We start from the raw sequence: 13196 nt of genomic DNA, 5'->3' as shown, positions 1-13196 counted from the left end.
TGAGCAGGTCCACCCCAGGTTTATGTCCTGTCTGTTGATTGTAGCCTCCTGCCTGTACAAGGATATGAAGGGAATATCCTGAATAGCTGAAATGAACATTAAAGAAATAAACATAGTTTTTTAATGATTTATTTATGATTTATGATATATAATATATTAATTGTGTGTTAATTTCAGTCATTTAATCTCACTCATCAAATCCACTCACAATTTAGCAAACTTGAGTCATTCACACATGTGAATGCCTCTGTGACAGCTTTAAGTTTGCGTGACCCTTAACCATGTGTTGTGTTCATAAGCTGCATACACCTGTGGTGTTCGGGTCATTTTTGACCCGTGATAACAAAACTCAGCCATAAAATACCTAAAAACACTAGTTCTCATCAAATATTGTTTTTCATCTCATAGCTAACTAGGTATGTATTCATATCCATGGAAATACTACTTTATTTATTGATCTTTTTGACTTTACAGGTCTTTTATCTTAGATTATGCAAATCGTTGTTGATGACCAAAACTATCAAAACCTGCATAAATTCACTATTAATACGTCCTAAAGTGACACAATTATTGATTATGTTGTCCATATATTACAGCTGAAATGAGAGTACAACAACCCCCAAATTTATTTTATTAGTTTTTCTATAATATTGAAAAATATCATCAATAGTGACATTTGTGGTGTTCGGGTCCAAACCAACCCAAAGAGATTTATAGCAGGATAAAGACCAAATGTCAACTAAATTAGTTTTTCAGTACATAAAATCAATGTTTAAATATGTTGACTTGGTGTTTTTCAATATTTATATGATTTTAGTGTGGTAAATATACAAAATAACAATTCTGTCAGAGTCACAGCTATTTCGCCAATCTAATGCAAAGATATAGGAAATGAACACCTCAATGAACATGAAAAAAGTCACACTATTCATCTGAATCCACTATGCTATGAACATGGACCATTATCTCATTGCCACATCAACTTTATGGAAAGTATAAGACCAGTTCTACATGTTTGGGTGCCATTATGAATTTTTTATACGTTTTTTGGACAACATAATGTGCAAAAAATTATTTTGAAAACAAATGTGCAAAAAATATCATTATATAATAAGTCAGGGTCAATTTTCCCAAAAGATGAACCCTGAAGGCAAATTGTGTTAATTTTTGGTATACAACTGATTTAGGGGTATTCAAGGGTGCTGAATCCAAATCTGTTGTATACCGGGCTCAAAAATGTACGGAAATGCCTCAAACGGGCAAAATCCAATATGGCCGCCGACACCAGGTTAAAATCTCGCAATCCCTTTTCTTTTTGACTAAACAAGGTATGAATGTGAAAATAAGACTTATTTTTATGTTTTCATATATGGGGAACCCCATTCTGTCATCAGATTTAAGGTCAGATTTGAAGAAAATGCTTATATAATTGGCTGGCAGCTTTTTTAAAACAGGGAGCCTCATATTGTCAACGATTTTTAGCATTATGATCAAATTTTCAAGATCCACAGAAAATAATGTCTGATGTCTTTGTGAAAACCAATACTACCACAAACTGCACTGAACTGTCTACTTTCACCTGAAAAAAGAAGTTTGTGTCTACCTATTTCCATTCTTTAGTTACTGGCAGTAGAACATGGGATGACGCCTCTAAAAAAGCACTGATTTCTGACCCAAAAATAGTACACTTCTGTGTCCATATTTTTTCTTTCAGGACAAAGTGCCTTTTTATAGTGTTCATGTTTGGTATTTCCATGGGTTTTGAAATATGCTCAATTCAAATCTGTCGTATACCAGGCTCAAAAAATTCCTATAATGCCTCAAAATGAAGGAATCCAATATGGCCGCCGTCACCAGAGATATACATATCTTTGATTAAACAAGGTGAACTCTTAAAAACATTATGTAGCTATATGTTTTCTTTTCATACATGGGGAAATAATGTATGTAATCAAATTTAAAATTATAATCAAAGGTAGTCAGTGTAGTCAGGCAGTTCAGTGTTGTCTGAATTAATGTTTACAACCATTGGTTTTCATGCCAATTAACTGACAGGCTAATTTCTATTGAAATGTTTTGTCTTATTTCAATTGCTTATGTACAATGAAATGTGTTCACCTCAGCCCACCTCTTCCATTATGACAAAACTATACACAGATAAGTCTGTATGCCTGAATGTACCTTCATCTAATATGAATATCTAGTTTTGGGAAGTTATTGTCTGCTGATTTTATTGCCTTGTTTAGATTAAATCCTTGAAAGGTGAAAGGTGGAACAAAAGACAGGTTGATGTCATTGTGAAATATTTACTTTCTTGATAGTTAGGCTATCTCCAATCATTATCAAGCTCCTCCTACTCAGTGATTTGGCCACTACATGTTTAGACACAACACCAGGCACTACATTGTACTTTTGCTGCAGATGTAGCGAAAGCAATGGAGTTGTTTTGCAGTGATTAGCCCTAGTCATAGTCTTTGCTATCTACATCAGAAGCCACACAATGGCATATTGTGCCCCCACATTATCAAGCCAATGTACTGAGGCAGGATCACATACTACTCCACCCTGTCCTCCTGTCAGTCACTGAAACGGGATGGATGAAATTGAATGGGGCATTAGTCCCACTACTCCTGTATCTGCCATTCACGAAGCATGAAAAGACATCACAACTTGTGCTCGCCCCAAGGAGTGCCTCATCCCCCTCTGGATCTGCAAGAAGAGGCATGGAGTACATGGAGTCATTCAGTTGCTGCAAATAAGATACATTTGTCTTGGGCATACATAGCTGTCGCATTTAAGCGAACAACTCCTTCAAAATCACTGGAGAGGAGGAGAGGTAATTGAGAATAAGTTAACCTAGGGCTCTGACTTCTACTCCAAAGGGCTTGGATCATAAGTGGGACAGTCAGAACACACCCACAACCCTAGTGATGGTCAATATCACGCTGCCTTCCCCTTACTTGCACTTCACCCCCATGGTGTCCCTCACACAACTGTGCTTCTCTCATCCAGTGTGCTCCATCATCTAAGCTTCACCTATCACTTGGATCCCTCACATGGGATTACAACTCCATCACGTACAGTAGATAACCTATAATCCTTCGGATTCGCCCTGATCGCAAACCATAATACCGTAGAACCAATCAGGATCACTGATTTTTCAGAGATGTGACAGTCAAAATGTATGGTGGTGAGAAGTTAAATAAGTGAAAAAAGTAGTTCTTTCAGCAACAATGACTGCTCCAATGAGTCACTTTTCGAATCTGTGAATAGTTAAAGCGCAGCTCAGACAAATGTGACACAAAATGTGTCATAAGTGCAAGGATTTCTTTAAATAACTCCACTCTTTTGGACCTCTATGCCTATGGTGTAACTCCAGATGGAAGTTGCTGTGGCCAGCAAAAGGTGGTAGTCTGGTATACAGAGAATAATTTCTGTATCTTTGAATGCAAAGAAAACCAAAGAGATAATTGCGGCCTTCAGGAGGCACACCTACAAGAGGAAAAAAGTTAGCCCCTCTCTAATCCTCCTGCTGCATCAACAGAGCTAAAACATTATCTAGGACAGCCTCCAACCGGGTCCTCAGCTCTTTGCCTTGCTGTCCTCTTGGTACAGGTGTGTCAAAGCAAGGACCAAACAACTCAACAAAGGGCCATAACCACATTTCACACGCACATGCACAGAATGACCATTCATTGGTATCCCTCAATCCAATGATCTCTTTCCATCCATCTGGTGTTCTGCAATAGACTAATTGATACAGCACAATGTAAAATAGTTGTGTTTGCAGAGTGGGCCACCGCTACTGTAATATCTACATTGAGCAAGACAATCGATGCAATAACTCTTGGATACCAATGAGTATGACATGAGTACCACACTGTAAACCCAGACATCAAATGTACTTACCAAGACTAATTAAAATGCACTAAAAAATAGAAGTTTGATGGCATTTCTGAAGAATACTGAGTATTGACAACTTATTTGAGGAAATAGTTGTTCAGATGAATATGTTTTAGTTGAATGGATTAAATTCATAAGTTTTGGTTATGACTCCGCCTCTTTTCCTTCAGGCTGCACCAACTGGCCTCTACCCAGATGTGGTGGGCAGTTGAATGCATCCGCAGTGTGTTTCATGTTAACAGATCGTTTCAAATTTCAACTGACAATATGGCCACGCTGCAGCATCCAATTTTAAATCAGAATATTGCCACCTAGTAAAATTAGGCTATCTTGTGAAGTGCCATTGCACAATTGAAAGTCAAATGCTGCATGACATAATTGACATTGCCTACCATCAACCAGGAACAATGGTAGTGCCCAATCAACCTGTCAATTAGTACCTGCCCTCACTTGAGTACATAGGACTGTTACAAGTTCATTGAATTACTACCTGCAGCTGCCACATGCCTGATTACTCTGGTCACATGGTTAACTTTCACCTCTATAAAAACTCAGACTGTCACAATGCTTGAGTTGCTTGCCTAAATGACTGGTTCGCTGGCTCTCTGTCCGGCTTGTTGGTTAGTGAGCTAACTGACCGACCAACTGACTGTTTGTTGGCCAGCTGGTTGGCTGGCTAACTGACTCTTTTGGTTGACTGTATGGCTGGTTTGTTAGCTGGCTAGCCATACAACTGACTTGTTTGTTGGTTAGTTGGCTGACTAACTGAGAGTTAGTTGGTTAGCCGGCTCTTTGGCTGGCTAGCTGACAACTGACTCTTTTGGTTGGCTGGTGGACTGGTTTGTTGGCTGGCTAGGTATTTAGTTGGTAGTGAGTATTGTGGTAGCAGGTATCCTTTTTGGTGTGTGTTGCTTACTTGACATTTCAGGATTGTCTAATTATGCTCAACTAGAGTATTCTATGCACACTGGTTAATGTACTATCATCCAGGAGATTACAATAATTAAATGGTAATAATATTGCACATACTGCAGAAACTTGAATTTCTCAGTGGTTATGGATAGTTTGGTTTATTAATACAAGAGAGCAGTGTGATGGACTGGTTCCATGCCACAGTTGTCTCAGTCATGGTGAGGAATGGGAGGTGCCACAATAACATGGTAGCTACCTCTACCTCAGTACAGAAGGGTGGAGTCCCAGGTGTTCCAGGATGCCTAGAGCACACCGGTGTGGTCTCGCAGCTCATCCGGGAGGCAAAGGCAAGCAGAGGAGATTTGGCAACACTCTGGCTGGACTTAACCAACGCCTATGGATCCATCCCCCACAAACTCGTGGAAACAGCGCTGACAAGACATCATGTGCCACTAGCCATCACCAACCTCATCCTGGACTACTATAACAACTTCCAGTTGAGGGTAACATCGGGATCGTCAACATCTGCCTGGCAACGCCTGGAGAAGGGTATTATTACAGGCTGCACCATATCGGTGCCACTCTTCTCCTTGGCGATGAACATGATCGTGAAGTCGGCTGAGGTGGAATGCAGAGGCCCTCTGTCAAAATCCGGAACGCGGCAACCCCCAATAAGAGCATTTATGGACGACCTCACAGTCACCACAACATCTGTGCCTGGTTGTAGATGGCTACTGCAGGGACTTGAGAGGCTCATCTCTTGGGCAAGGATGAGCTTCAAGCCTGCCAAGTCCAGGTCGCTGGTCTTGAAGAAAGGCAAGGTGGCCGACAGGTTTCGCTTTGCAATAGGAGAAACCTCAATTCCATCAGTGACGGACAAACCCGTGAAGAGCCTGGGCAAGGTCTTTAACAGCTCCTTGAGGGACTCCGATGCACTCAAGCAAACCAAGGCTGACCTGACTGTGTGGCTCACAGCCATAGACAAGTCGGGGTTGCCAGGAAAATACAAGACCTGGATTTACCAACACGGAGTCCTGCCAAGACTCCTTTGGCCCTTGCTTGTCTATGAGGTGCCCATGTCAATGGTGGAGACGCTGGAAAGAACCATCAGCCAGTTTCTGCGCAGGTGGCTGGGGCTCCCTAGATCCCTCAGCAGCATTGCGTTGTATGGCCATTCCACCATGCTGCAGCTTCCCATCAGCGGCTTGTCGGAGGAGTTTATGGTCACACGCTCCAGGGAGCTGATGATGTACAGGGACTCCTCTGACAAGAAAGTTGCCACCGCAGGAATCCAAGTAAAAACTGGGAGGAAGTGGAAGGCCCAGGAAGCCATTGACAGAGCAGAGGCACGGCTGCAGCACAACATCCTAGTGGGCAACACAGCAGTGGGTCGGGCCGGGCTTGGTAGCTTCCCCAAACCTCGCTATGACAAAGCTGGAAGAAAGGAGAAACGGCAAATGGTGCAGGATGAGATCCGAGCAGAAGTGGAGGAAGATCGGCGGATCAAGATGGTGGCCATGTACCAACAAGGTGCCTGGACGAGGTGGGAGCACGCTGAAAAGCGTAAAATCACCTGGACAGAGCTCTGGAGACTAGAACCCCAGCACCTCAAGTTCCTCATCCAATCCGTTTATGACGTTCTTCCAAGCCCAACCAATCTACAGCGCTGGGGCATAGCAGACACGGCGGCTTGCCAGCTGTGCGCGAGGAGAGCCACACTGGAGCACATCCTCAGCTGCTGCCCGAAGGCCTTGGGGGAAGGGCGGTATCGCTGGCGTCATGACCAGGTCCTCAGGGCTCTGGCAGATACGCTCAGCACTGCAATAACCAACTGCAGATACCAGCCTCCCTCCAAGAAGTCCATCACCTTTGTCAGAGCTGGCGAGCAGGCACAACATCAGCCAGGTTCCTCTGGAGGACTTCTCACCACAGCACCGGACTGGGAACTCAAAGTCGACTTGGGGAGACAGCTTAAGTTCCCAGAGCACATCTTTTCCACTTCACTCCGCCCTGACGTGGTATTAACATCGGAGTCAACGAAGCAAGTGGTCCTGGTGGAACTTACTGTCCCCTGGGAAGACAGAGTTGAGGAGGCCAATGAACGCAAGAGGGCGAAATACGCAGAGTTGGTAACTGAGTGTCGGAGCAGGGGCTGGAAAGCCCGCTGTGAACCAGTCGAGGTGGGGTGCAGGGGTTTTGCTGGCCAGTCACTACCCCGCACCTTGAAGCTCCTTGGAGTGAAGGGTCAGCTGTGCAGAAAAGCCATCAGGAGTAGCACAGAGGCAGCGGAGAAAGCCTCTAGATGGCTATGGATCAGGAGGGGGGATCCTTGGAGTAGCGGGCCACTTGGACACAAGTCGGGGGCTGATCACCCCCGGCTGGGTCGCCTGGTGAGGGTGTTTGATGATTAAAGACCCGAAACACCCAATGATCGCAGGTTCATCACTGACGATGTGTCCAAGTAGCACCTAGTGGTGTATTCAAGAACTGACATATCTGGCCTTGCCAGTGACCATCGGGAAAGACCGGATGACGACCATGAACAGAATGGTGACGACTGGAGAGACAGTTGGCAGCTCGGAAAGACGGCAACCGGGGCAGCAAGGGTTAGCACCCCGAACTGCAGCTTCTGTGAAGGAGCACCCAATCAAGCTACGATGAACCCTACTGAACCATACCCCCAGGGATTCCCGAGAGGGGGGGAGGATGAGAATCCCAATCGGACGGATTTACCGGCACTGACCCTGGCAAACGGACAATCGACAATGAGCACAGTCTGCATCTGCGGCAAGGTTTGCAAAAACCCGACAGGTCTGAAAATCCATCAGACCAAGATGGGCTGCCTGAAGGGAGGAAGAGTGAAGCAACGCACAGGAGCAGTGGCTAGCACTACAGACAAAGTGCTTGTCACAAACCCTGGTCAGACGGAGGAGGAGCCAGGCCCGGAGTCACCCCACAGTGTCCGGAACCTCCAAGCTGCACCAGTCCTCCCGCAGGGTGGAACACCAGAACACCGCCGGGTCAAGTGGCCTGCCGCAAACAACAAGGAGTGGCTTCACCTGGACATGGACCTAGACAACATCATGGAGACTGTGAAGGGCGATGTGGACCACAAGCTCCAGGCTATGTGCACCTTGATAACATCGATGGGCGCTGAGCGCTTTGGTGTGTCTGAGAAGCCTGCGAGAAGGGAAGCGTTGAGACCCAACCGGCGGGAATTCAAGATCAGCCAACTGAGGCAGGAGCTGAAGACCTTGAAGCGCCAGTTCAGGGCAGCAAACGAGGAGGAGAGAGGCGCCTTGTCCGAACTCAGGCAGATCTTGAGGAGCAAGCTAATCACACTCAGGCGAGCTGAATGGCACAGGAGGAAGGGGAAGGAGAGGGCCAAGAAGCGGAAGGCATTTATCACCAATCCCTTCAGCTTCACTAAGCGTCTATTGGGGCAAAAGAAGAGTGGCAACCTGACGTGTCCTGTAGAGGATATTAACCACCACCTCAGAACCACCTTCAGCGATCCTTTAAGGGAGCAAGACCTAGGCCCCTGCGAGGTCCTGGTAAAGCCGCCAGAACCTGTGGTGCAGTTCAACACCGCAGAGCCTACCCTGAAAGAGGTCAAAGATGCAGTGAAGGCCGCAAGATCAAGCTCCTCCCCTGGCCCCAGCAAGGTCCCATACAGAGTGTACAAGCAGTGTCCCAGGCTGCTTGTGAGACTCTGGAGGATCTTAAAAGTGATCTGGCGCAGGAAGAAGGTTGCCGCCCAATGGCGTGCTGCAGAGGGAGTCTGGATCCCAAAAGAGGAGGATGCTAGCAACATCGACCAATTCCGCATCATCTCGTTGCTCTGCGTCGAAGGGAAGATCTTCTTCAAGATTGTGTCCCTCCGGCTAACAGACTTCCTCTTGAAGAACGGTTACATAGACACCTCAGTACAGAAGGGTGGAGTCCCAGGTGTTCCAGGATGCCTAGAGCACACCGGTGTGGTCTCGCAGCTCATCCGGGAGGCAAAGGCAAGCAGAGGAGATTTGGCAACACTCTGGCTGGACTTAACCAACGCCTATGGATCCATCCCCCACAAACTCGTGGAAACAGCGCTGACAAGACATCATGTGCCACTAGCCATCACCAACCTCATCCTGGACTACTATAACAACTTCCAGTTGAGGGTAACATCGGGATCGTCAACATCTGCCTGGCAACGCCTGGAGAAGGGTATTATTACAGGCTGCACCATATCGGTGCCACTCTTCTCCTTGGCGATGAACATGATCGTGAAGTCGGCTGAGGTGGAATGCAGAGGCCCTCTGTCAAAATCCGGAACGCGGCAACCCCCAATAAGAGCATTTATGGACGACCTCACAGTCACCACAACATCTGTGCCTGGTTGTAGATGGCTACTGCAGGGACTTGAGAGGCTCATCTCTTGGGCAAGGATGAGCTTCAAGCCTGCCAAGTCCAGGTCGCTGGTCTTGAAGAAAGGCAAGGTGGCCGACAGGTTTCGCTTTGCAATAGGAGAAACCTCAATTCCATCAGTGACGGACAAACCCGTGAAGAGCCTGGGCAAGGTCTTTAACAGCTCCTTGAGGGACTCCGATGCACTCAAGCAAACCAAGGCTGACCTGACTGTGTGGCTCACAGCCATAGACAAGTCGGGGTTGCCAGGAAAATACAAGACCTGGATTTACCAACACGGAGTCCTGCCAAGACTCCTTTGGCCCTTGCTTGTCTATGAGGTGCCCATGTCAATGGTGGAGACGCTGGAAAGAACCATCAGCCAGTTTCTGCGCAGGTGGCTGGGGCTCCCTAGATCCCTCAGCAGCATTGCGTTGTATGGCCATTCCACCATGCTGCAGCTTCCCATCAGCGGCTTGTCGGAGGAGTTTATGGTCACACGCTCCAGGGAGCTGATGATGTACAGGGACTCCTCTGACAAGAAAGTTGCCACCGCAGGAATCCAAGTAAAAACTGGGAGGAAGTGGAAGGCCCAGGAAGCCATTGACAGAGCAGAGGCACGGCTGCAGCACAACATCCTAGTGGGCAACACAGCAGTGGGTCGGGCCGGGCTTGGTAGCTTCCCCAAACCTCGCTATGACAAAGCTGGAAGAAAGGAGAAACGGCAAATGGTGCAGGATGAGATCCGAGCAGAAGTGGAGGAAGATCGGCGGATCAAGATGGTGGCCATGTACCAACAAGGTGCCTGGACGAGGTGGGAGCACGCTGAAAAGCGTAAAATCACCTGGACAGAGCTCTGGAGACTAGAACCCCAGCACCTCAAGTTCCTCATCCAATCCGTTTATGACGTTCTTCCAAGCCCAACCAATCTACAGCGCTGGGGCATAGCAGACACGGCGGCTTGCCAGCTGTGCGCGAGGAGAGCCACACTGGAGCACATCCTCAGCTGCTGCCCGAAGGCCTTGGGGGAAGGGCGGTATCGCTGGCGTCATGACCAGGTCCTCAGGGCTCTGGCAGATACGCTCAGCACTGCAATAACCAACTGCAGATACCAGCCTCCCTCCAAGAAGTCCATCACCTTTGTCAGAGCTGGCGAGCAGGCACAACATCAGCCAGGTTCCTCTGGAGGACTTCTCACCACAGCACCGGACTGGGAACTCAAAGTCGACTTGGGGAGACAGCTTAAGTTCCCAGAGCACATCTTTTCCACTTCACTCCGCCCTGACGTGGTATTAACATCGGAGTCAACGAAGCAAGTGGTCCTGGTGGAACTTACTGTCCCCTGGGAAGACAGAGTTGAGGAGGCCAATGAACGCAAGAGGGCGAAATACGCAGAGTTGGTAACTGAGTGTCGGAGCAGGGGCTGGAAAGCCCGCTGTGAACCAGTCGAGGTGGGGTGCAGGGGTTTTGCTGGCCAGTCACTACCCCGCACCTTGAAGCTCCTTGGAGTGAAGGGTCAGCTGTGCAGAAAAGCCATCAGGAGTAGCACAGAGGCAGCGGAGAAAGCCTCTAGATGGCTATGGATCAGGAGGGGGGATCCTTGGAGTAGCGGGCCACTTGGACACAAGTCGGGGGCTGATCACCCCCGGCTGGGTCGCCTGGTGAGGGTGTTTGATGATTAAAGACCCGAAACACCCAATGATCGCAGGTTCATCACTGACGATGTGTCCAAGTAGCACCTAGTGGTGTATTCAAGAACGTGGTGATGAATGGAGGGGCGGGATCATGGTAGTGTGGGTAGGGTGACAGTAACTAACTGTGGTGTGGCCACAGTAAACTACTGTGAGAAGATCACAGTAAACTGTGAGGATGGCCACAGTAAACTACTGTGAAATGAATGCAATTAGTAGCCAGTAATTCCCTGTGACATCACTGGAATATTTTTTACTGTGTACTTATCTAGCTAATTGGTTACAATTTTGTGAATGTAACTTCATATTTTATGTGAAATAACTATACGAAACATTTGATATTACAGAAGACTTTCAGTTTGATCAACTTAAAATTTAATACATTTAACTGCAAATTTTAAATAAAATAATTCATTACAGTTAATCTTACGAATGATGGTAAGTTTAATCGACTGGGAATTTAGTACATTAAACTGGGAATTTTGCATACAATAACTATAGATAACAGTTACTACTGTGGAAGATGGTAGGTTTAATCAATTTGGACTTAAGTACATTTAACTTAAACTTTTACATATAATGATTATATACAACAGTTGAGGTCACAAAAGATTGTAAGTTTAATCATTCATAATTACTTAGTTTTTCTAGGGCAACCACTTTTCTGGGTTTTTGTAAGTAAACTCAACTTATAAGGTTTTACAGTGCAATACATGAGTATGTCCTCTGTGTATATATTCACACACACACACACACACACACACACACACACACACACACACACACACACACACACACACACACACACACACACACACACACACACACACACACCGTATGCACTCCCTGCTCTGTTCATGGTTTTTTTTGGCACTACTAATTGTATATTCTGCTCACCAAAACTGTTTTGTGAATTAAATGTGTGCTCTGAAGTGTGTTGCTTTGAACATGTGCATAGTAACAAACACCATTCTATTCTATTCTATTCCATTTTATTCCATTCTATTCCATTCTATTCTATTCTATTCTATTCTATTCTATTCTACACATCAGCTCACCACTCAATCCTCCTTTATTCATAGATTGAATGAGCACATCAATAAAATTGGCAAACAGTGATTTCCATTGTAAAGTTGTATACTTTTATGGTTGAAAAGATGGGAGCATGGGACGTGGTTTGAGATGGAAACATTTCATCATGGTATAATGCCTCAATTATTGAATTGAAATCTGCCTGAGTGTATTTTAAAGCGCCTGTATACGTACGTATGTGTACGTTGGTGTTCCAATAAGAGTGTCTTCTCTGCCACACTTGTGTGTGTACTCTCTCAATGTGTGGTCCGTCCGAACAATGCAATGTTATGCTTGATTGTTATTTACATTAAGAGTGGCGACAGGGTGGGGATGAGGGAGTGAATGTAGTGTATGTGGGTAGTAAGTGTTGTCTTTTCAGTGACAGTGTTCGTATTGTAATGGACTCTACCGGGGGCCTATTCGAAAACAAGATATGTTATCTAAGACCAATACATTTAATTAATGCCGGATTAAATTGAAATAGGGGAAATATTCCAATATAAATGATCAATTTATTAACAGTCTTAAACATGTATGCAGGTCTAAATCATGTCTTTTCATCCAAATCTTAAACCCGAGCACAGCAATGAATTCCCCATGTATGAAAAACTATAGCTGGCATAATATATTTAAGAGATTACCTTGTTTAATCACAGACATGTACTGTATATCTCTGGTGATGGCGGCCATATTGGATTCCTTCATTTTGAGGTACTATGGGATTTTTTGAGCCTGGTATACAGCAGATTTAAGTTAAGCATCTTTCAAAACTCATGGAAATGCTGTAAACCAAACATGAACACTAAAAAGACACTTTATCCTGCAAGCAAAAATATGGACACAGAAGTGTAGCATTTTTGGGTAAAAAAACAGTGCTTTTTTGGTGGTGTCATCCCATGTTCTACTGCCAGTAACTAAAGAATGGAAATAGGTAGACACAAACTTCTTTTTTCAGGTGAAAGTAGACAGTTCAGTGCAGTTTTTGGCAGTATTGGTGTTCACAAAGACATCAGACATTATTTTCTGTGTATCTTGAAAGTTTGATCATAATGCTAAAAATCGTTGACAATATGAGACTCCCTGTTTTAAAAAAGCTGCCAGTCAATTATATAAGCATTTTCTTCAAATCTGACCTTAAATCTGATGACAGAATGGGGTTCCCCATATATAGAAACATAAAAATAAGTCTTATTTTCATATTCATACCTTGTTTAGTCAAAAAGAAAA

The 13196-nt window shown here is 45.3% G+C and overlaps 2 protein-coding genes across 2 annotated transcripts; both read left to right on the top strand.

Annotated features, from left to right (window-relative positions):
- The first annotated feature begins 5060 nt into the window (after positions 1–5060).
- On the top strand, positions 5061–7231 carry LOC134439992 (uncharacterized). The gene has a single exon (XM_063189920.1). The coding sequence runs from the start codon at positions 5061–5063 to the stop codon at positions 7224–7226; it is 2166 nt and encodes a 721-aa protein (XP_063045990.1). The 3' UTR covers positions 7227–7231.
- Positions 7232–7464: 233 nt separating this feature from the next.
- Positions 7465–10946, top strand: LOC134439852 (uncharacterized). The gene has a single exon (XM_063189755.1). The coding sequence runs from the start codon at positions 7473–7475 to the stop codon at positions 10884–10886; it is 3414 nt and encodes a 1137-aa protein (XP_063045825.1). The 5' UTR covers positions 7465–7472; the 3' UTR covers positions 10887–10946.
- The last annotated feature ends 2250 nt before the right edge of the window (positions 10947–13196 follow it).

This window comes from Engraulis encrasicolus, chromosome 23, assembly GCF_034702125.1.
Source record: "Engraulis encrasicolus isolate BLACKSEA-1 chromosome 23, IST_EnEncr_1.0, whole genome shotgun sequence".
NCBI lineage: Eukaryota > Metazoa > Chordata > Actinopteri > Clupeiformes > Engraulidae > Engraulis > Engraulis encrasicolus.
This window is presented reverse-complemented; position numbering and strand designations above follow the sequence as displayed.